Source organism: Octodon degus, unplaced genomic scaffold (assembly GCF_000260255.1).
Source record: "Octodon degus isolate 3935 unplaced genomic scaffold, OctDeg1.0 scaffold00036, whole genome shotgun sequence".
NCBI lineage: Eukaryota > Metazoa > Chordata > Mammalia > Rodentia > Octodontidae > Octodon > Octodon degus.
In genome coordinates, this window is record NW_004524612.1 from 13,197,982 (window position 1) to 13,222,257 (window position 24,276).

The 24,276-nt window shown below is 50.2% G+C and overlaps 1 protein-coding gene across 6 annotated transcripts; it reads right to left on the bottom strand.

Annotated features, from left to right (window-relative positions):
- Positions 1-4,259: 4,259 nt before the first annotated feature.
- On the bottom strand, positions 4,260-23,287 carry Stmn4 (stathmin 4). 6 transcript variants are annotated; one of them, XM_012514630.1, is made up of 6 exons: positions 10,612-10,624; positions 9,395-9,490; positions 8,768-8,848; positions 8,160-8,368; positions 7,120-7,311; positions 4,298-4,357 (listed from the first exon to the last, which is right to left on the bottom strand). In XM_012514630.1, exons 1-6 carry the CDS (start codon positions 10,622-10,624, stop codon positions 4,298-4,300), a joined length of 651 nt encoding a protein of 216 aa, XP_012370084.1. The 6 variants fall into 6 exon arrangements, with proteins under 6 accessions (XP_004630741.1, XP_012370084.1, XP_012370086.1 ...); XM_012514631.1 differs by lacking the exon at positions 4,298-4,357 and adding an exon at positions 6,427-6,447; XM_004630684.1 differs by lacking the exon at positions 8,768-8,848 and having other exon boundaries at positions 4,260-4,357; positions 10,612-10,695.
- Positions 23,288-24,276: the final 989 nt, after the last annotated feature.

The following is a 24,276-nucleotide window of genomic DNA, read 5'->3' on the forward strand; positions in this document are numbered from 1 at the left end:
ATGCTTATGTGTGACAGGGACTTAGGTCAGGGCTTAATCCTAGAAGTTTTCTTGTTTACACTGGGGCGTTGAAAGAGGTGTGAGACACTCCTCTGGTGGACATTTAGCACTCTTGGCCTCTACCCATTCAAAAGAAGCACTTTGTCCTCTCTTTGCCTTAAAAAAGAAAACTGCTGCCACACATTTCCAAAGTGCACCTGAGGCAGGAGAGGGGGCTGAGTTAGGACTCATTGGCTTAAGACCTCAAGATTTAAAATACATGGGGTGATCAAAAATTATGGTGGTTGTTTAATTTAAAAAAAGACACAATGTCAAGAAAGATGGGATAAGGTGTATTTGTAGCAAGGAGTATTTTAAGGTAGATTAATGGCGATGTGTCTTTTACTGTAATGAATCTTCTTTTAATTCACCATAGCTCCTGATCACCCCACTCACTCCTGCTTTGACTCCGTCCTCCATGGGCTCCAGTCCCTCCCCTGGCCATCTCTTCAGGCGAGTGGAGAAATGCTTCCTCTAGACACTCTTCCCAGATGACTGCTCCACGGACTTCCATGGTTGCAGCTGCTGCCCTGGTGCCCTTCGGGGTGCCCATCCCATCACCAGTTGTGCCTTCTCTGTCTACTCAAAGGCAGCTCCCCCTCAAAGGCCCAGCCCATGCACCTCTCCAAGGAGTCATCTCTATCGTTCCAGCTGGCAGCCACTGTTCCTCTCCTGTCCCTGGAGATATTTCCCATGGCTTACTTCTTCAGTGTACAGATTCATATAAAATACTACGCAGTATTCAAACTGTGGTCATGACTGGCCCCCAGAAACCTGAGATTAGGTCTAGTCATTCCATAATGAAATGGAATGTATGCATAGGGATACATGTGCATTGTGGAATACACTCAAACATTCCATTGTAATGAATATATACTTCACAACATATTGTTCCTGGTCAATCACATAATTTTACAATTTGTTGATTCAAAATAAACAGTGCATCTAACCATGTATTTAACAAGCAACCAGAATATATGGCTGCTGCAGAGCAAGCTGGATGCTCCGGCTCTGGCCCAGGCTTATCCCCCTGCAGTGGACAGTGCCAGACCCCCACCTTGAGCTTTGGGTAGTGAGGAGGCACCAAGGGTGCAGGGAGGAGTTGCACAGCTGCAAGGGCAGGCTGCCTGCCAAGCAGAAGGGCACCGCTCCAACCAGAACGTATCCAATTACATGACAATCTTGGTTTATACCAACTTAATATAAATCCTGCCAATAACTAATAAAGATAAGGTGAAATCTATTTTTAAAGAAGTAAAAAATGACTTCCTCAAACATAGGTTCCAGGACAACATCCTCAAAAGATGCTATTTCCTTAAGCCTGTCAATTATTTTCATTTACAAACATCGTAGCAAAGAAACTGATGGCTTAATAAGCTCTCAAAGGGTTCTGCTGCAAGTTGAAAATGTATGAGCCATTGCCTTGGTAGCTTCCTGTGTGTCCCTACTGGCTTGTAAACTGTTTTGGTGCAAGAATTGGTTGTTAGTTCTTGGAATCTGCCCCATTCCGACCACATAATTGGGGTTTTTAAGTCTTACGTGTGAAGGGCTGGGGCTTAGTGAGCCCAGGACCTGTCTTAGATGCTGATTCTAATCATCTGCATGATCTTGAGCAGGCGTCTTCATTCTTCTTCTTCTATGTAAAGATGAAGCTTCTGACAAAAGCCTGCCTGACTCTACCGCACTGCCTCCCCAAGCACCTGCTCCCCCAGCAGCCACTGCTGAGCACACGAAGATGCACAAAACTGGTTTCTGCTTTCAAGAGGCATCAAGTTTAATCACAGGGAAGCTGAAATAAATAAATAATGATACAGAAATCATCACACATAAAAAATACAGAAACACTGGCAGAGTCAGAGAACTTAATATCCGGATTGAGTTTGAAAGAATGGGTTGAATTGAGAAGAGAAGAACAACCCAGACAAGGAAAGGCTGTGTGCAGAGGGTTTAAGTTTAAACTGGAAAATGGCAGGGTGGTGACTGGCGAGGGAAGAGCGTCCTCCAGCCTTGAGGGTTCCGGTGCGAGGATGAAGATGCTGATGGAGTGGATGTGGGAAAGAGACCCGCACGGTCACTTCTGTCTTCACCAAAGGAACCTGGTTCTGACCATAGTCACAGTGTTTCACTTTCTTATCCATAGCAGCTCTCCAGAGCCCCTGGTCTGCGAGTTGGACATCCTGGCTCTGACTCCATGCCCATTCTACAGCAGTGACTTTCAAAGAGTTGTCATTGTCACCCCAGTAAGACATATGGTTTATAGTGTGGCCCAGAAATACATGCACAATGTCAAGACTAGAAACACGGTCCCCATGCCTTGATATGTCCGTTATTACCCAGAATGCAGTTTGATGGTTTTTTTTTTTTTTTTTTCTATTCTATTTCAAAGGAAGAAAGGAAGGGAAGGAGGGAGGTAGGCAGGACGGGAGGGGAGGAGGAAGGAAAGTTACATTAGATTCTTTAAACTAGTCTCACAATCCAATGAGTCACAACTCACAGTTTGAGAAACACCAATCTGGGACTCACAGCCTAGTTTGGAAGTGTCAAAAAGCAGCACAGCGCGAGGCTAAAAATACAGACTTTGGAAACACACTCCCAGACAAACGTCCCTGTTCTCCCCCTTATTATCTGTGTGGACTCCAGCAAGGTACTTACACTTCCTATACCTCCACTTCTTTGTCTGCATGATCGATAACAAGAGTAACTTCCTCTTATGATTGGTGTGAGAATTACATGAGATAACACACACGAGCAAGTCCAGAAAGATCGTCAGGTCTCTACTGAGTGCAGCCTGAGGGTTCACTGTCACCACCACCCTAACTTAAAATAAAGCCAAGTTGCAGCTCCATTAGTGGAAGAAGCATGGCAATACCAAAGAGTTTATTTGCAAGTCTGTACAAAACTACACAGTGTGCAGGGCAGGTGTGGGATGCCCGGGGGTTCGGTCCATGCAGGCTGAGTGCCCCATTTCTTTCTAGTGGAGAGTGGGGTTGTCCCGGAGAGCAGGACTGCTGGCTTGGAATGGCCCCCTCTGCCTTCCTAGCAAGTACTTCATTTCCCTGCTCACATTGTGCAACCTAAAGTGAGGCGGGATCCCACCAGGCTGATATTCCCCCGAAAGTCACATGTTAAAACTTAGCCCCCACACAACAATATTAAGAGGTGAGGCCTCTGGGGGTAGTTTAGGTCACATAGGCCCTAAATGGGACTAGCGCCCTACAAGAAGGACTTAAGGGAGCCCTTTTGCCCTTCAGTCATGTTAGACACAGCAAGAAGTCACCATCTGGAAGGGAGAGGACCCCCTCACCGCACCAGACACCAAATCTACTAGTATCTTCATCTTGGGCCACTCTCCCTCCAAAACTGTGAGCATTAAATTACCCAGACTAAGGTATTTCATTATGACAGCCTGAACAGACTTAAGACAACTTCCTTCTTACAATGAATCCTGGGGAACACTAGAACAAGAATCTGTAGAAAAAAAGCGTGGGTTCCTTTACTCCTCAGTCCAGTCAGGGACAGCCCACAGATGGGCTTAAAAGAAGAAAAAGAAAAACAAATCTTTCAATTATGGCATGATTTAACCCACCTCACCCAGCACCTCAGATGCTTGGATGGTAAAATTAACGGTCATCTGCCATCACATGGGCAGAAGCCAAATTTCTAGAACATTCTACCAATCATCCAAAAGAACAAATTCAGAAAACAAAGAACTGGAGACTTGAAGTAAAGGTTTCATTGGTCATATGATCAAAAGATAATGGTTAACACACACAGAGACCTCATCCCACGGGCCATGGGGCGGAAGTGACACTTGCAGGCCTCATGCCCCCTCCAGCGGGGCTCACCCTGAAGACTCTGAAGCCACCGCCCCTGGACTCTGCCCCTAACTCTGAACTTCTGCTGGCCTGGTTCTCATCGTCTCTTCACGTGTCTCCTGGAGGCTGGGTATCTGGGCAGAGCTGTGAAAAGCAGGGGCTCAGGCCTCAGCCTGCGGTGGGTAGTGTGGCGATGTCCATGAGCTGGTCTCCCTTTCCAAACTCTCTCCTCTCCCCTCTCCCACCCCATTATTGTTCCCCAGAAACAAATAGGATGGCTTCACTGGTCAATTCTTTACATGTACAAACACCAAAAGCAGAGGAAACACCCCTGGCCACCCCCCTCCCCCCAATCCCCTGTGCTGGGAGAGCAGCGTGAGGGCGAGGCTGCTCGGGACTTCGGGACTGTCCGGCGTCCTGGAAATGGCTCTGGCCTCTGGGCTTTACCTGGAGGCCTCTTCCTTCAGCTCCTTGTTTTTCCGCACCTCCTCGGCGTGCTTGTCCTGAGGAGGAAGGGAGGGACAAGGGTGGGTCACACAGGCCTTTCAGGGGTAAAGGGAGGTGGAGGGGAAGAGAACAGAGCACTCGAGATGACCACGGCAGGAAGAGCAGGGCTGTGTCTGCAAAGATGTCCTGAGAGGGGGCAGAAGTTGGCAGGTGAGTGAGCTGCTCGGGTGGTCCAGAAAACCCTGGGCTGGTGGGTCCCTACCTCCATTAGGGGACCCACCTCACAGTGACCCCAGGGTCCCTCAGCCTCTTGCTCCCTCCTCCAGCCTTCCTGGTGTGTGGACTGGAAGCACAGCTGGTGGTGTAGGCTCCTGCTTGGGGTAGCCTGTGCTAGCGGAGCAGGCAGCACCACTGCCTCACTGCCCACACCTGCTGCCGATGGCGTAGCGGGCACTCGCCTCGCTGCTGTCATCTCCTCTGCCTCCTTGGTGAGCATGACCTGGACTCTGCGGCTGAAGGTTGAGGGTTCTCGAAGCACAAACTGGTAGAAGACTTTGCAGGCTGCCCAAAGAGTACCCCAGAAGGTAGATTTTTTTTGTGTGTCCCTTCTTGTAAGGGAACCTTCATGTGTAAAAGACAGATCTGACCTCCCAGGCTCTCCTGTTGTGTGACTTTGACTGACACTTTCCCACTCAGGCCTCATTGATATAACTCAGGGCCCCGGCTGGGCAGCCCCCTTGCCCCCCAGGCTCTGGCAGGGTCCAGCTGCAGGTTGGGTCAGCCCTGCTTGCTGGTATTCACTATGGAAGACTCTGGGTACCTATCACAGGTGAATCCCTTATGGGCAGGCACAGGCCTTTAGCTCCTACATATTTCCCAGATGTTGTATGGCACCTGGCTTTGGCAGGTGCTCAGTAAATTAGCCTCCTAACCAAGACTGGCACTGTCATGTTCAGATGACAGAATCAACCTTAATGAGATGCCCTGAAGCAGCCCAGCCTCCCCAGATGTACCTTAAGCTACAACTCTGTCCCTAGAGGCCCTCAAACTTTCCCTGGGTTGGAAGCAGGAAGTATATATCTCAAGCAGTGCTTTGTATCACAGGACCAGGAAAGCTGGGGTACCACTAGGCAGTAGGTCCCAGGATAGGGTCCAAGTGTCTGTAACTCTACACTCACACAAAGTGACTCTGGAATAGACAGTAAATGACCCCACAAAGGAGGGTATGAAGGGCATTGTTGAAGGGGCCTCTTCCCCATAAACTTAGGCCTTGTTTCACTTTCTGCCTCCTCCAGCAGGTACATCTGAGTGGGGATCAGGGTCCCCAAGCAAGACGCCATGTCAAAGTGTCCACTCTGACATCCTGCTTCTTGGGGTATAATTTACCTCCACAGCAGTTATTACAGAATGGGAACCTTTCCAAGAACTCCACCTCCAACTCTATTTCTGTTCTCAGGGGAGCTTGCTGGGCAGAGCCCTGGGTTTGGGATCTTCCCTTGGCTTCCACATCCATGGTGGACAGTTATTCCTGGGACAGACCAAGAAAGATCCACCTTGAAGGAGTCCAAAGGCTAGTTTCTAGTCTCAGGTATGCTACTTGTCAGCTGTGTGACCTATGCCTCTAATTTGAGCTGCTCTGACATGCTTTCTTCATCTGCAAAAACCTGTCCTGATTCCCTCCTGTACTTGTAAGGACCACAGAATTTTTATGGAATGATGAAATAAAAGTGTTTCATAAACAATCTTTCAGAGGTTCAACATTAAATCCAACACAAGGTAGCCCCTGCACTCTCCAATCCCAACTGCAGACTTATTTACTTCCCTTTAAGAGTTTGCCACAAGTCATCTCTCATTGATCAGGAAAGCCTGAAATCAAACTCAAACTGCTTCCCTCCCTTGTGGTCCCTAGTGGTGGCCTGGCTGTCCTTTGTAGGACAAAAGAAAAGAGTGCAGAGTCACCCCTGCTGGCTAGTGCCAGGGCCTGTGCAGCCTTCAGTTTGCCCCTGAAGAAACCACATCTTTCTAACATCTGTTGCCAAGGGCTGATAGTCTAGGTAGATGGGCAGGAAGGAGTGGGGACCACGCTGCTCACCATGGGACGAGGCCACCGATCGGGTCCCGGGAGTCACCGCGCAGCAGGCGGCTCCTAGAAATAAAACACAGAGCTGGAGCTTCCCAGGAGCTGCAGGAGACACTGGGGTGGCCTTGTGACTCAGGAAAAGAGGTGAGCGTGTCCTCGGCAGGGGGCTGCCACTCTGCTAACACGGGGACCAATCCCAGTCTCTCACACTCCCGATATTCAGGTGACACCATTGAGTTTATGACAAAAGGCCGCCTAGTGAGAGACCTGTGACTTACTCGGGCCCTGTCCTGAGGTTTACAGTCATGTTTGCTGCTCAGTGGAAACTCAACTAATCACTTCTCTAGCCTAGAGCTGAAAATGCAAGCCAGCACCTTTTAGTGAACAGAATCAGTCCATTCAAGAAAGAAGCCAGGAACACATAGCATGTGTCTATCCCTGTTCTGTTTTGCTAGAAAAGAAGGGCTAGTGACTCCCTAAAACTCGCTCAGACAATGAGACATTTCAGCCACAGAACTGTGCAGAAAGCCCCACAAAGAACCCCAGAGGCTGGTTTGTGAGTCATGCCAGTGGCTTCCTAGATGGTCCCCTCAACTCTACAGGTTCTGCCTCAAAGAAAGGTTCCCATTCCTGCCAAAGCTACTGCCTCTGGAAATGGAGCAGAGTCCAGGTACACTCGCTGCAGAAGGAAGACAGAGCTTCCTCCGGGAACCTCTGCCCTCACCCAGCAGCGCTTACCTTCTCTTGCAGCCGCTCCAACATGGCGGCAAGGTGGGCCTCCCGGTTCTCCTTATTGGATTCCATCTTCTGGGCCAGCTTTTCCTTAGCCATCTTGATGAAGTTGTTGTTCTCCTCGATGGCTTTTTGGATCACCTCTCGCTCGTGTTCTCGTTTCTCTGCTAGGTGCTTCAGAAGCTCGGCTTCCTGGTACTGGGGACACACAGAAAGAGAGAGAGGCCTTTTGAGGTGAGCCCACCCCAGTGCACTATTTACTTCTTAATTAAGCTCTCTGTATCCAGAACATGTGCTGAGCCTGGTGTCCCAGCCCATGGGCAGGAAGCAAGGACCCTTCTTGGATTCTCCCCCCACTTACAGAGCTCTGATTGCTCTGTAGCCTTTGGCTAGTATCCTCAGACCCCCTTTTCTCTTTGGCATCCTTTGTTCATTCATTCACAAATACTAAATGATCGTCTATTAACTGCCAGGTGCTGTTCTAGCAACTTTGGAAAGAAAATCTCTAGTAGAGATAAGATACTAAAGTTAATCACTGAAACCTGGAGGAGGATGTGATGAATGCCTTAAAGAGTCAATAGGAAGCAGTGTAGGAATTGAAGGGTGGAGAGGATCACTTCCTGCTTGGGAAAGAAAGAGATGCTCACACTAAGATAGCATTTGAGGGGAGCCACAAGGCCAGCAGGAAAGGCAGAAGACACCACAGGCTGGAAACACCCAGTACTATGGCCTTCTCTTCTCTCCTAGCAAAAGAAAACTTTCCTCCCATCCTCAGCATTATTCACAGTCTTCCTTTTGTCACCATGCACATGGGGTCACCTCTGGGAGGTACCTTATGTCCTTAACCAAACCATAGGCTCCTACAGGACAGGGGCTTCACTCTGTTCCCCTCAATGGCACCTCAGCTCCTTCCCCACACATGGAGGGTGGCATTGGGGTTCTTGTAGGTTCATGGCATCCTTACCCAAGCAGGACCACCACCTGTCATTTCTAGCTCCCTGTTCTTCGTGCAGACATGGAAAGAAGGAGGAAAAGGCAGGGCCTACCTTCCTTCGCTCCTCAGCTGCTTCTAGTTTCTTCTGGATCTCCTCCAGCGAAGGGTCTCTCCGCCGTGGAAGGGAGGCATTGAACTCGGGCACCCCATCGAAGGAGGGCGGCTTCAGGATGACCTCAAAGGACTGGCCCGAGGTGCATTTATTCAGCTCAATGACCTCCATGTCTGAGATGACACACCAGTTCAGGTCCACCGTGTCTGCTGCAGAGGGCACAGCAGGGGCTGCTCACCTGCACATGGCTGTGCCCCAGCAAGCATGCACACATGCACACAGACATGGGAGAGCCAGGGTCCCCAGAACAGACCCGTGGCCGGGGCTCTGGCTTCATCCTAGGGTCAGTGGGCTCTAGAACGACTAAAGGGGTTAGCCAACGTGGTGAAGTTTCAGGCTTAGCAGGCCAGGTCCCCGGGGTATAGGTTTATGTCAACAGCTGCAGCAATGCTGGCTACTTTTGCTTCTGCCTCTGCCTCCAGCCTCCTGCTCAAGTAGGCCTCGCAGGTGGTGGATAGCAGGCCGCCCTCCCACCGCCCACCCACCCTCATCGTCCCACTGCCCCCTGACAGCTCAGCCTGCAGACCTCGCCCCTCACTCCCTCCTACCCTGTTCTCTTCTTTCTCTCCAGTCAGCACTGTCTTTCCGCTGGCTTTGAGCTTTCCTCCTACACTGTCTCCCACACCAGCCTAAACAGAAAACACAGGCTTAGGTCATCCAGACACTCGCTTGCTCATCGCCAGACCAAGTCCGTTGCTTCCTCTCAACCAGGACGTGGGAGAGGACCTGGGCCTGACCGCCCTGCACAAGGTCACAGCCCTCAAGTGCTCCCTGCAGGCTGCCCCATCAGCACTGCTGATACAGTCCCAGATGGCAGTCCAGGCCTGGCACATCTGCACCCTTCCCGCTGAGGCCTGGCGTCCACCAGTCTCTCCTTCTCTGGTCTGTACTCCCCAGGACAGGATCTCAGTCTGGGTCCCTCTGTGTCCTCCACAACACGGGTGTGTTCAGCAATGATCACAGGTGACCCCAGAGTAAGGGCTCCGGGGCACCCTTATTCACACCTGCAGCTGCTGGCCAATGCCCCAGGTCATCCCTGCAGCTCCAAGACTTGGGCTCTGGGATGGAAACCTGGCCACGGCCAGCAGAGCTGCAGGAACTGGGTCGGGTGCTGCACCACAGACACGGGACAGGGGAGGCCCCACCCCCCACTTTCCCAGCTGATGCTCACTGACCTTCATATTTGTAGGATGATTTATTCAGGGGATCAGCCAGGAAGCAGGAGCAGAACAGGGACACGAGTGGGAGCTCCTTCATCTTCTCCTTGTAGGCTGTGGGAACAGTGGCAGGTGAGGAGCCCCGACCACCTCAGAAGGGAACAGTGGCAGGTGAGGAGCCCCGACTGCTTCAGAAGGCAGCGTCCGCACCAGTGGGCCCAAGGCACCTGTGCCGCCTAGACCAGCACCCAAGGTGGGGTCCATTCCCTGTTCAGCTTGCCCCCTTCAGGTTTCTGCATTCGATTCTGACCCTCCACTGTCCTTCATTGAAATCTCAGCCTTCCTAAGCCCCTCATCCCTCCTAACACAGGATATATAGTGCTCTCAGTTGCAGCTGGGACGTGGCCACCTCCTCCACCTCCACCGCTGCCTGCAAGATGGCTCGACTCCTCGGCTCCCAGAAACAGAACCTCCACGTTTCATTCTGCTGTCAGTGCTGGGCAGCACCGCCCAAGGAGCAAGAAGCTCAACGCAGGACATGGCTACTCATTGCCACCCCTCTGCTCTGGACCTTGCCAGCACAGAGGCCCAAGCCAGGGTGGCTACTGGTCATGAGCAGGAGGTATCGCCTCCACCAAGTCCTTCTGTGATGGAGGTCACGGGTCTGGCTGCTGTGCAGTTCTGCCAATCCCTTTCCACTGCCTGGACCCCAATTCCTCAGCCTCTGTCAGCGTCCAGCCTGGCTCCAGTGTGTCTCCTTCATGTTATTTTACAAATCTGATGGCATGCATGTCTGCAGAGACATTATGGAGCTTTATAAAATCCTTTTTCAAAGTACCCAGGTGAGCAAGGTGCAATGGGTACACACCTGTAGTCCAGCACTCTGGAAGGCCGAACTTGAATCACAAGTTCAAGCCCAACCTGGGCAATTTAATGGCTTAGCAAGACCCTGTCTCAAAATTTAAAAAAATAACAAGAGTGGAGGATGTAGCTCAGTGCAAAGTCCTGGGTTCAATCCCCAGTCCTGCAAAATCAAATGAAAAAAAAAAAAAAAAACCAGCAAAATGCAGAGGTGACCAAAAGGAAGAAAAGCTCAGCTGTCACCCCATCCACCCAGAGCGAGCTACCTCTGCCCCTGTGTTTTTGCTGCCTGCCCTTCTCTGTGAATCTGTAAATACGCTATGTGAAGGGAAACAGCACAAGTTGTGGCCCATCCCACCATTGCGTTTAGCTACCTGCAAGGGTCATGCTTGCAGGAATCTGGCAGCTGAATCCAACTGGAAGTCAGAAGGTGTCTCAACAGCTCAGCACACTGTCACAGCCCTGAGGAAAGAGAAGACGTGACGCTTTACTGTGCTAAAGAAGGTCTGCGTGCACAGCTGTCCCCGAGGGAGCCTCAGCGGCAACAATTTGCGCTGCCCCCCGCCTGCTCCCCACCAGCACTCACCTCCCCATACACTGCCCCCTCCACAATGACCCAGTCAAGCTCAGCATTCAAGTTCTAATGGTCATTTCACACTTGGCTTCACTGTCTCAAGGCTCCAAAGTACACAAATGTGAGTCCCACAGAACTCCACTGAAAAAGGAGTGTCTGTCTGTCTGTCTGTCTGTCTGTCTGTCTGTCTGTTTCCATATGCAGCACAATGGCCAGACCTCTCAAGGGCCAGGATGAGGAGCAAGTCCTCCATGGGCATCTCCTGGAGGTGTCTGCATTCTGCAAAGCAGCTGTGTCTGAATTGCAGCCTACAGACCCAGACCTCCCTCCAGCCAACACCAATGTGGGGTGAGAAGGAGCTGCCGAACCGCGTATGCTGAAACCTCTCACCTCCCCACACTCCAACAACCACTGCCCCAACCCAACCCTGGTCCCACTTGCAAAGACCCTGGACCATGGGAAGAGGCAGACAGTGAGAGTCATCATAGTTAGTCAGAGACAGAAATCAGCATGCGAGACCTCTATGGGAGGCTAGGAGAGCCAGGAAGACCTCTGCCAGGTACCTGCACAGGCAGAGGTCCAGGGTGAGGAGCACTCCCTGCAGATCCCTCTCAAGCTGCTTGGTTCTGGGCCGGAAAGTGGGACAAAGAGCAGAGAAGAGGCAGATCTAGGGGTGGGGGGGGACAGGAAGTGACAAGACTCCTCTGAGAGTTTCCATAAGACCCAGGAATGGCCAGTGGTGAATGCTCTTCATCAAGGTGTTGGTCCTCGGCCACCTTCCAGGTCACTGTGCCAGTGGAGGGTGGCATGAGACCAATGCGGAGCCCTTTCCTCCAACAGCAAGGGTACGTTCCCTGCTGAGGACCATGACCCGTGCTGGGAGAGGTGGGTCCAACTCTGACCTTAGACCTATGCTACCAGGAGTCAACTACAGATGTCATCTCTTGCCATCACGAGTCCCTTCATGTCCACAGATTTCTTTTCCCATCTTACTTCTGCAGAGTTGCACAAATTAAAAGAGAAAGGCCAGGGCCCCATCTAGCACACTGAACACTTAATAGATGTCGCTTTCTCCGCTTTGCCCTTTGCCTCAGAGTGGTCTTCCACACCGCTCTGCAAGTAAGGACTGTCATCCCTTTTTGCAGAAGGAAGCTGAGGCGCTGAGGGGTTACAAGACTAGAGCGACAACATGCAGACTTGAGCCACGCCCTAGTTGGCCCATAGAGCTCTGCTCTCCTGCCTCTTCCCCTCGTATGCGAGGAGCCAGAGGCCCCGGAAGGCCCCTCCCATGGCAGCACAATGAGTCTTGTCTCTGCAGTGTCAGGCTGTTCCTGCCGGTGCCAGTGACTTCCCAAACAGCCTGGTGCCTGGATACCCAGTCCCTGGTCATGAGGCTCCAGTGCAAGCTCCCAGGCTGATTGAAGTGCTGACTGGCTGAGCTGGGGAGCCCTGGCTGGACATCACCCTGAGCAAAGCATGAGAAGGGGAGGTCTGGGTAGGGAGAGGGGGAAGCAGAGAAGCACCTGCAAGTGAGAAGAGGACCAAGTAGGCGAGGGCACCTGGGAGCAGAGGATGTGCCCATCAGGCTGCTTTGGAATGAAGCTGAGACCCCTTGAAGAACTTTACACTTACGCCTGGGTGTTCACATGAGCAGAGCCAGCTATCACTTGCTTTCAGATAGGGGACTCAGGCCTAAGATGGCACAGCTTCTAGGTGGCAGAACTGAATCTAGGATCCGTAGCTGTTGGCTTGTGAGCTCTTCCATAGTAGAGGGAGGAGTCGAAGGAGGAGTCGGTCCTCCAGTGGATGACCTAGAGGTTCCTTCTGGGTCTCCCATGCTCCTCCTACAGACCCTGGATGAGCCAGTCCAGCCTAGGGGATCCCCTCACTTAAAAATATGGATTTAAGTGCTTTATGCAGGGAAGACACCATGCCAAGGGCCTTTGGAACACAGAGATTGGCAGCAAGACAACAAAGGATGGCCAGGAATGCCACAGAGGTAGGCAGTGGTGGCTATAATAAATGGTAACTAAGACCTCTCAGCACCACAGGATTGGAATTGGCAGGCTTAGAAATATGTTCTTACCCATCATGTACCATGTGGCAAGCTCTTTCACTTTAATTTCATGATTGCTTTGTGAGGTAGGAATGCTAGCTGACTTCATGGATAGATGGGAAAGAGGAAGTGATCACCCATCTGAGTGATCAGATGGGCTAAGGAAGATGGCCAAGGCCACTCATATGGTAGGAAGAGTGGGATCTGTACCCCACCGTACCCCCTACACCACGCAAAGGTGGCCTTCTTTGGAAAAAGAATCTCAGCAGAGAAAATTAAGGCTCTCAGGGTCAGAGCATCTCTGACTGCCCACCTGGGTCTTCATGGCACCATTAGGTCCTTCCATGTGACCCTCAGAGAGAAGAAGGGAGCAAGTCATGAGAAGATGAGGACCTTGGCTACCAAAAGCCAGAAGACAAAAAGGAGGGTCCTCCCTGGACCCTCCTTTACTGAACAAATGCAGCCTACTGCAGCCTTGCTGTAAGATTCCTGTCCAGCGCCTTTGTGGTAAGGTGTTGTGGCAACCCTAGGAAACCCACGTCCTTTGTACGTGTCAAAACGAGGGTTCAGGGGCTGGCGAGATAGCTCAGTGGACTAAAGCACCTGCTTAGGCAAGCACACAGACCACAGTGCGATCCCAGGCACCACATGCTGTGCCAGTCCCGCCCCCTGGGGAGGGCTGAACTGGCCAGAGTCCAGGCATAGTGGTGCTTGCCTGTGATCCTAGTGCTGAAGAGGCTGAAAGAAGGAGGATCACCATGAGTCTGAGCTGTGTAGTGGGACCCTGAAACAACTAAATGCATAAAAAAAACTAGGGTTCAAACTCATGATTCTTTCACCACCTCTCAGCAACTAGCACTTGTACATGGTGTGATTTGTTCCTCAACATAATCTATGTACAAGCACATTTGTACCTACGTGTGCTCTCAAAGTCTCAGGCCAACAGTCATGCCATTTCTATTGCACTAAACAGCCCAAAAATGTTGCTGCCAATTAAACATTCTAAGAAAGGATGTAGAAGTCATGGTGTGGAAGGTAATCAAGATCGTTTGCAGGGGCTGGCCAAATAGCTCAGTGGATTAAAGCACCTGCTTAAGCAGACACAGGGGCTGGGGTTCGATCCCTGGTATGCCATGCCGGCCCCGGGGCACACTGAGACAGTGCTTGAGACTGGGTATGGTGGCATGCACCTATAATTCCAGTTCTTGGGAGACTGAAAACAGGAGGATCACTACAAGTATGATCTACATAGTGAGACCCTGTAGACTCTGTACTAAATACAAAAAAAAAAAAAAGATCTTTTGGAGAATACAGGCAGGCAAGGGTCCCTAAGGCACTGGGGATGGTGGCTGTGCAATACAGGGAATCTGGCTGTGCCACCAATGAAGCTGTGATCTCAGCATCTGGTGGCACTAGTCACATTTGCCTCCCCAGCACTGAGCCTGGCGGTGAAGCTGGAGCTCATCCTGCAGAGGCTGCTAAATACCCAGGAGCATGTTGACATGTCATGGTAGAAGAGTGGAGGCCACCACACCCCTCCCTTCCCAGGACCACCAAAGGGGCTCTGAGGGTTGTCACTGTCCAAAGTCAGAGGGCACAGACACTAGGAACTTAGGTAGGCAGGAAGAAGACTGAGAGCCCATAGGAGGAGCAGGTATTCAGGCCTCAGTGAGAGATCCCACCCAAGACATCAGAGCATCATAAAGCAACCACACGCTGAGGGCCAGTGGGGGTCTCATTTTCTATTGAGGCAGAGGGCGATCCTAGACCTTGCGCAGTCCCTAAGGAAAACCAGGAAGCTGACCTCCCCCCAGCACTAGTGAAGATCAGATCTTCCTGTGCTGAGGGTGGATGAGACATAATCCTGCCACCAATAGCCCAGAACCAGAGCTACATGGTGGCCCCCCGACTCCTGCTGAGTGCAGGCCTGCAGGCACTTTGGGCGGACACACACTAATCCTCAAGAGGCAAGCCCCAGACCACCATTCCTGGTGCTGCTGGGGACTGATCCAGCATCGCAGGTAGAGAGAAGATGCTTCAGCCAGAAAGTGACCCCAGGCTTCCTGCAGTTGGTATGGGTCATCTTGCAATGCAAGTTCTGCACACCTGGCTGTAGGTGAGGCCTTTGGACCTGCCTCTGTCTGGGCATGCATGGTTCACGTGGGGGCAGAGTGGACAGACTGGGCTGTGTGCAGGATGCCTTGGGGCCAAAGGCTAGAATAAGAACAAGACGATGGTAGACACCACCACACTGTGTAGGATTTTATATTGTTTCATTGAGGAAGCCACTGGTGTCTTTTGAATAGGAGGAGAGAGGAGTGGCAGTGCTTGTGGCCACAGGTTCATCTCAGGTCACCCTTGAGGATCTTTGAACTCAGTGCAGTTAGGTCAATTACACCAAATTACATGCGAACTACGGGGCAGAGCCAGGATGGGAGTGCACAAGGGTTGCACTCTCTGCCTTCTAGCTCTAGAACTGGTACAAAAATTCATCTAGCAACATTAGCTCAGGGGAAAGATTAGGAGGGGAACAAGGAAGTCAAAATCCAGGTCCAGAGTTAGGGGCTGGATTCTCTGCACCCCTCCCCCGCCACGGCGCTCTTCTCCCACCTGTGAACTGACCATCCTCTTCTCCAGCTCCAGCCCCTGAGGGTCTGTGTGGGGGGAAAGGAAGTCAGCACACTTTCTGCTGGTGCATGAGCTGTGAGTGTAGCTGGCCAAGTGAGTGGTGGAGCTAATCCCACCCAGCAGAGCACCAGTGATCATGCAAGAGCATGCTGTGATGGGGGCGGGGGTCAATGACAATGGTGAACTAGAGTGAAGGTTGTTGGCTGAAGTGAGGTCTCAAGGTGGGGTGGTGGGGAGCAAAAGACTCATGGAGAGAAGAGATCAGAGTTCCAGTTTCCCCAGAACACCAGAATGTAAGAGGGAGAGACGGAGAGGGACCCTTGAGCCAGTCGTTCTCTGGGAGGAGCAGTCAGAGTCCTGGGAATCATCCAATTGGTATGCACCATGTGTTCAGGCCCGGTAAGCCAAGTGTCCGTCATTGCACACAACGTTTCCATACAAAGAACAGTTGTGTCAACCAAAATTCTGATACCACCCTTCCTAGGGACCATCAACCCCAAGTGGCTGACCACAGAGCCCAGGCACCTGGGATCAGGGATGGTGGCTTTTCCTGTCACACTGGTCCCTGCTCCCCAAACACCACCCTGAATGAGAGGAACCACCTGGGCAGCTTCCGGTAAAAAGATGAGTGCGTGGAAGGGCCAGACCCCAGTGCCAGGGCACCTTCGTAGGGCCACCCTCCCAGGCTGCTCCTAATGCAGCTAAAGACCAGGAAGCAGACAGAGTAGAGCCCCAAGGCCTCCTGCCACATGACAGCTTCCCACATGCACGCCTGCCCTCCTGAGTGCCTCCGGCTGCCCACCTGGCACAGCGAGCAAGTACTTTATTTGTCTCTGTAAGAAATGCCCAGACAGTGCTCTCAGCGTGTGCCAAAACCCACATAGATTATTTCTGAGGGATAAACAGCGAATGTTTGTCCAAGTGGTTTGAAGAGAGTGGTCCCCAGCAAGGGTTCTGGATGCCAAAGACAGGAACTCTGGCATAGATGAGAATGGGTGTCTGGTGGGTGAGGAGCAGTGAGTTCTGACCTAGATCCTCAAAGCGCATGCTGTAGGGCAAAAGGACTCCCCCAGGCTGCGCATGCTGACCCTGCCGCCTGGGAGTCCAAGGGAAGCTTGTATTTCCTTGACAGCGACTGGATAACTGGCCTCAAAGTTAAGCCTCCCGCACTGGAGGCTGAAATCAAATCACTTCAGAACAATACTGTTTATTCCATGCTGATCAAAGAGGCTCTGATTGGCAGCATGTGTCTTATTTAAGTTTCAAATCAAAAGGAAATGCATTATTTTTTCATGAATGTGGTTTTTCATCCTTTCCACATCAGTTCTGTGCCAAGCCCTCTGTTAGGTCCTAGAAAAAACACATGGGGTGGGGGTGGGGCTAGAGGCTGTCAGCAGTATCCTTCATGGCACCATGAACCATGTCATCAGGACCAGGTTGCTGGAGCACAGAGCAAGGAGGGCATGATGAAATGGACAGAGAGGCCCAAGAGACAGAGCCCTTGGGGTGCACTGGCTCTGGACACCTCTCTGCCAAGCCCTGCTGGGTTGGCTTCAAGGGCTTTAGCACTGAGTCCATGGTCAAGAGCAGACTGCTTTAGCATTGCAGCTTCAGCTGTGCGTCTAGAAAGAGGCACCTGTGCCCAGCAGCAGACCCCTCCAGGGCTGAGTCCACGGCGGCCCTGGAAGCTCTAATAACTATGCAGAGAGGCACGTCAGAGAAGGGAAATGATAGTTGGAAAGCTGACAACCGCAATAGCCCACCATGATGGAACTTCCTGTGCTCTTTTTATCTCTAATTCAGTACAACTTCCTGTCCCCTTTTTATTCTCAATTCAAAACAGAAGGATCAATGAGTTGAGTTCAGTGAGGGAACTTGTATTCAGAGTTGCTGGGCAGGTGACCCAGGGACCAGCTGGAGTCTTGAGGTCAAGAGTACCCCCAAGTAACAGCACAGGGAGCAAACCTTCAAATCTCACTCCTCATGGTGAAACAGATATTTTATAATGCACCGTGGTTTATCAGATGTTTCCAAGTACATTCACATGCATGTGTGTCTTATATCTGGTGGTTAATTATAAGTACTCTAACTTCAATGTCAGAAAAACTCACGTGATATAAAAAAGAGAAGAAGTCCCTGGAGTCTGGTGAGTTTAGGCTATGCTATCTTGTCCCAGGTTTTCTTCATGTCTATTATATTTACACAGTTGTGATTAGAACACATGTTCTCCAACACGTCATCCTTGCCAAATTTTATGAAATAGATATTCTGTTACCCATTTAAGGCATGATCGATGTAGGCAAGTAACTAGATTTGCCCAAAGTTGTACAAGTAAAAAGTGATAAACGCATAACTCAGACCAAGCTTTCTATCAAAATCTATGCTATTTCTAATGAAGCTCCATGTTCTTCCTGCTGTCCAAGGCCACCCCTACCGATGAGTAAGACAACTGATGCCAAGAACTTCTGGCCAGAGCTGCCAGTCCCAAGTCTGCCTCTTTATCACGAGGGGCCTAGGTGCTTAACATTCTCACCATTATCCTCACCTTCAGGTCAGACACTGACTCAGAAAATCACTTTTAAAATGCACATACCTGGGGGGGGGCATGCCTGTAAATCCCAGCTATTGTGTCATGAGTACAAGCGTGAGCCCAGGCTGGACGACTTCGCAGGACCACGTCCCCCCAAAATAAAGATTCCAGGCATGACTCAGAAGCAGAGTGCTTTCCTAGCAGGCGGGTTCCTTTCCTTAGTACTAAAAATAGTACATCAACGACTTAGTAAGTGTATAAATGGAATCATTTTCACATCAGAGAGAACAAGTAGTAGAACGTGTAGACATACTCAGAGGGTCAAGCCCTCTGCACATGCCACAGTCCCAGAGATGGACAAAGCCATGGCGATTTCTAGAATTTCTTTCCCTAGTCCTTATCAGATGAGGAGAAAGAGTGCAGGAAGCCCAACACGTTACCTGAGGCCTCAGAGGAAGAGGGAGTCCAGCCTTCTGGTCCTCACTGAACTGCACTAAAAAGAACACTTTATCTTTCATGATATTGCTCTTGTTTTCTTTGTTCTTTCATTCTTCCCTATATTTTTTTTGTTTTACATATTATTTTTAATTTTAGCTTTAAGTCAAAATTATTTTTAGCTGTATTCCCCAAGTAAAATGATACAACTTGCTTTGTATGAGAGTTAGCAAAATTTTCGCTTCCTTTCTCTACAAATACAGTTTTGTCAGAATGAGTTGGATTTTCAGTTCTAGATTGTCATTATTGATTTCTTCAACACATTTTTCACTCAACAATTGTTGAGAAGCTACTTTATGCAGGAGGTGCAGAAGTGGGGACATGGTGACAGGCTTAGTGAACATTCTTCAGCCTCTTTGCATACTTATAAATGCATTGATTACAATTAGACACGATTAGATGCCGGTGGTTTTTTTCCTTCTGGCCATCACTGATAACATCCTTTTAGACTCTCAGCTTTTAATTTCAATAATTCAAGGGTGAGCCAGAGAACTTGTAGTGAGTTCTTCCTCACTCCAGGAAAGACCTATCACACACTTCTTCAGTCCAACTGTGTCTGGCTTGGTGGCAGTTTAGGAGACAGGCACCTCTGCCCAGGGTCAGTGGCTGGGCTGTGCTTGTGTTCCAGCGCTGGGCCTGCTCTGGATCCAGCTGTTTCCCATGCTCAGTTTGAACTTGCCTCCCTATTTGGCCTGAATTTCTGGATGGAGCCCCAGATGACTCGCGGAGACATAGAAATCTGTCCCGCCGCTTTCTCCTGAGTCCATGCTCAGCTCTTCCTTCTGGATTCGTATTTTCAGCCTGTTCTCCAAACTCTCTGTCTGCCTGTGCCATGTCACCCTAGGCTCCTGCCCCTTCAGAGCTGATCTTCTCTCTCCCGCCACCCACTGGGAACAGCGGAGCTCTGAGGGAGGAACACAGCTCTAATGGATGGGGAAGACCAATGAGCTCCGGGCCTTCCTGGGAAAGGGGTAGTAGGTCCCTATGTGTGCATACAGAGGGCGAGGGGAGGTAGGAGAGACATACATGTGTGGAGGCCTCCTGGCTGCCTCTTGGAGCTGGAAATGAGGGACCCTAGAAAAAGGCGTTTATAAAACACCAAAAGGAGACTGGGGGTGCTTACCCCATCCCCAAAGGACAAAAAACAGAGAAAACAACCTTTCCTAAGCTGCCACATGTTTAAACATAGCAAGTGTGAATGAGCACACCAAACAATCTATGATTTATGTTTATCTCTCTAATTAAAAAACAGAAAGGAGGTTTTGGTTCTGTCCTGGCGTCATAAATTTACATTTTGGATGACACGATTCCTCTTAAGTTACTACCACCACCCCAAAAGAAGAAGTACTATTTCTTTCCACCTATGACTTCAGAATCTCTAGGAATTCCATCTCCAAATGAGAGCCTCCAGGTAAGGAAGGAAAAATATAAAGATATCAAAAGGGAACCAGGCATAGTAGACACTTGTAATACCAGCTCACTGGAAGGCTGAGGCAAGAGGATCACAAGTTCAAGCCCAGCCTGGGTAACTCATCAACTTAGTGAGATCTCAAAATAGCAACAACAATAACAACAGCAGCAATAAAGGTTGTAAATGTAGTTCAATGTGAAGGCCATGGGTTCAATCCCAGTAACACACACACACACACACACACACACACACATCAGATAGAAGATAGAATCTTAGGGGTCCTAGAAAAATTAAGCTTCTCTTTGGTTAGGATCTTGATAAACAAATGTCCTAGTATTTAAAACCAAGAACACAAACTATCTGAGTTTTCCTATTCTTTCAATATGGTTGATTTATCATACACAGATTGTCTTCTTTCTTAAAAATTTTCTCTTAATCTTTTATTTAGATTCTGTCCTCTTTATCGCTCTCTTTCTTTCTTTTTCTTTTCTCTATGTTCCTCTTTCCTGCTGAGCTATGTTATTGTACTTTAGTTTGGCAATCTTTGCTGTTGTGTTTGAATTTATTGTTAATCTGTCTACTCCCCTCCAGTCATGCAAATGGTTTAAATGGCCTAGGAAGGCCAGGGAAGGCAACAGCCTCACTTGGCCCTTTCGCTCCTTTTACTGAGCCAAAATGAAATCTAGACACTCAACCACACATCCAAGCACAGTGCATGGCCCTCCTCCCACCACTCCACCTCCAGGATGTCCCCAGTGGCCCCCGTTCATCCAGGATATTCCACAGATACCTGAAACCCCAGAGCATGTTGAATTCTGTATATATTATATGTTCTCCTATACATCCCCAACTTTAATTTGTAACTTAAAGATAGTAAGAGATTAACAACAACTAGCAATAAATACCATGATTATATCAACATGCTGATACATTCATGCAGAGCTCATGAGCTGTTTATTTCTGGAATTCTCCATTTAATATTTTCAGACATATTTGACCACATGTAAAAGAAACAAAACCATCCCGTGGATAAGGGGGGCTGCTGTATGTCTACTAGGCAGTTTGCTCAGGATGGATGAGGCTAGACTAAAATTCTGCTTCACAGGTTCCCTAGTACATGCTATCTCACTAAACAGTGTCTCATTTTAGAAGCTATTTGCATTGGCATGGAATTTTTGGGTACCCTTTTGCACCAATAGTGGGGACATGCAGCCTACAACACCGATAAGCCTAGAGGATGTTATGCCACGTGTCCGAAGAAAGTCACCAAGGGACAGACACTATATAATTCCTCTGCTAGAGGCACCTGGAGTAATCAGAAGCATGTGTTATGCAGGCGAATAGAGCGCTGGGATTCAATGGTTACAGACCTCTAATTTTATAAGAAAAAGAATTTATGAATATTGGAAACACAGAAATGTACATCTTAATACCACTGAACTGTATACTTAAAAATGACTAAGATGGCATATTTGATGATATATATGTCAATGACCATCTCAGTCATTTTATCACAGTGAAAAATTAAGAATTAAAAAAGCTCCATGAGACTTTCCCACAGCCATGCAGCCCTCAGCTTGGAAGAGGTAAGCAGAGCTCACAGCTAATGGCTCTCACCATTTCTTACTGGGACCCACAGTAAGAACCACGCTTTATGTCCCCCATCCCAGCAGGGACATGCAGAGGTATCCATATATATACACACGAATGTACACATTACTGAACATATATAACTATAAAAGGTATGTGAAATGTAATTCACCCATTATATAGGATGCATTCTCAGTTTTTTTCCCATTTATCTTATTTCATTTTTTAAGTGCAATTCATGAATTGATTTCATAATCTCAGTGGTCTCTACCCCATAGATCTAGATCAATCTAATCTAGATCAATCTCCAGGGCAATGCAGAGATGTGCTCCACTGCCTCCCTGCTGGGTGTCACCGCTCCCCTGCCTGAAAGCCTGTAGTGACAGAGAAGTCACTCCCCACAGCTCACATGTTCCACGAGGAACCCACCAGGCTCACTTCAAAGCTGCTCCATGTAAGGCTGGGTGGAGCTGGGGTGACTCCGGGTCTGGGACCAGCTGGCAGGGACTCAGCAGCTCGGAGTGGAGTGGAAGCACAATTTCTAGCAGGCGGAGCGGGCTCGGGCAGGCTGGAAGCACAGGCAGGACACGGGGAAGCCTCCCTCCCCATGGAGCTGGGGCTCAGACCTGCCCCCTCTGCCTCCTCTCCACTCCAGCGCCCGTTATTTCCACATGTAACATATGATCTCATTCCCCCTGGCACCGCCTGGGAGAGCTTTCCTCCCCCTCGAGGGGCTCAGCCTCCATGGAGACAGATTCCCCAACATTCCCTCTTGCACCCCACCCCACCCTCAGTGCTCTGGCCACCCCCATTTCTGCTCTCTTGGTTCTGGGACCTGGGTTATCCCTGCCTGGTTTATTCAGACACGGGCAGCCTGAACATGTGCGACCCCCACCACCACCCTCAAGGCATCCTGGAGACCTGCCCAGGCTTGGGACAATGAGGCTCATCCACCCTTGACTGTATCCTCCTGAGAAAAATAAAACAAAGACAGCACCGCCACGTGGGGCCAGAGCTGCCCCCTGGACATCAGAGCCCTGGGTCTTGGGATGAGAACAGGACAATGCCTAAGCTCCTGGTGAATGAAGGTGGTGGGCTGAGCAAAGAGGGGCTGCCCTCAGCCCCTGCAGACCAGGGTGTGGCGCTCTGTGCTCCTGCAGCCTCGGCGTTAGAGCCCGGGCCCCAGCAGGTAGGATCAGGTCAACTTCAGGGCGGGGCGGGGCCAGTGAGAGGTGATGATCTCATTGTGTTCTTAGGACCCAGAGAAAAAAGTGAGGTGGCAGAGAGATGGGAGGGAAAGAAAAGACAGGTGACAAAAACAGGAGAGACGAGAGCAGCTGAAAATACCAAACATGGGGCAGCTTCCAGCTTGAAAGGGGGTTCAGGTCAGGTCCAAGCCCTCAAACAAACCTCTCCCTCAGCAACAAAATAATCTTCATGCACAAATAACGCACCATGCACCTGCCATACTTCCCACCCATTTTCTTCTCAGAGTTCTGGAACAGCACTGTCACCTGGAGCCCACCCTCGCCCCTCTGTCCAACACCATCCTGTCTGCCTCACCCTTCTTCCCCAGGGTTTGCCAAAGTTTAATTGATTGAATGAAACTAAATGTAACACAATAGGCTCTGCACCCTCCCTTCTCCCCTCTGTGGCTGTGGTTTTGTCTCCCTTTTGTTTAAAAGCCTCCTGTTATTTACATCTCATCTCTCCTTACCTGCAGTCCAGTTCCAACGAGCTGCTCTCTTCTCACTCCCTCAATTAGTGGTACCCTGGGCTTCTCTCAACATCAGCACCACTGCTGGGCTCTCACCATGACATCACCTCCGAGCTCCCTGATTGGCCAATGGCGGGTTGCTTGGCAATTGGACAGTCTCCTCTGGTGGAGCGGGGATTGCCTGAGTGAGTAACTCTTAGCAGGCCAGGCAGTGGAAGATGATGTCAGACAAAGAGCCTGCTGGAGAGGCAGAGGGTGAGGGTGTCGAGGAGGATGGAAGAGGGAGTGGTACCATGAGGGTGGGGGTGAAGGCACAGCTTGCAAGCTGAGGGAATGATGAATGACTATGAGAATCTTTAGCGCTTTCAAATCTGGGGGTGGGAGAATATGGAATCTAGAGGAGCAATAGGAGAGAACAGATGAAACCTCAAAATAGCTTCCCAGAGGGTTTGGTGTGCGTTTCCAGCTCTGTTAGAAGGGCTGGAAGGGTTGAAGAGGGACATAGATGGTGGGGAGGGGCTGTAGAGACCCTAGACCTCGAGCTGTGAGGTCTCCATGCAGGGGTCTCAGGACAGCAAGGATCCCCTCTGGCCACCCTCACACAGGTGGCACTGTGTCTCTGCTGTGGCACTGGCCCAGCACTAGTTCGTCCTCACAGCCTGCTCAGCCAGGCAGCGCTGGCCAGGAGCCACAGGTAGGAAGCAGACTGGCGCCCCCTACGTCATTCCAGATAGCCAGGAACCGGGAGCAGAGGGGATGGGTCCCCCAGCATGCTTCTTTAGCTACACACACACACACACACACACACACACACACACACACACACAGGATGAGGAAGCCCTGATGTAGCCTCAGGCCATTGGCTGGAGTGGGGAAGTGTGGCAGTGGAGAGGAAGTGTGACAGTTGCAATTATTATTTTTATCACAACACGTTTATCACAAGATTAGAGTGTTGGCCGATGCACGCAGAAGTCCTGACATGTATTCACTCTGCAGGCTGTGCTGGGCAGTAAGTTGTGTCACAGCCCCAGGGGAGAA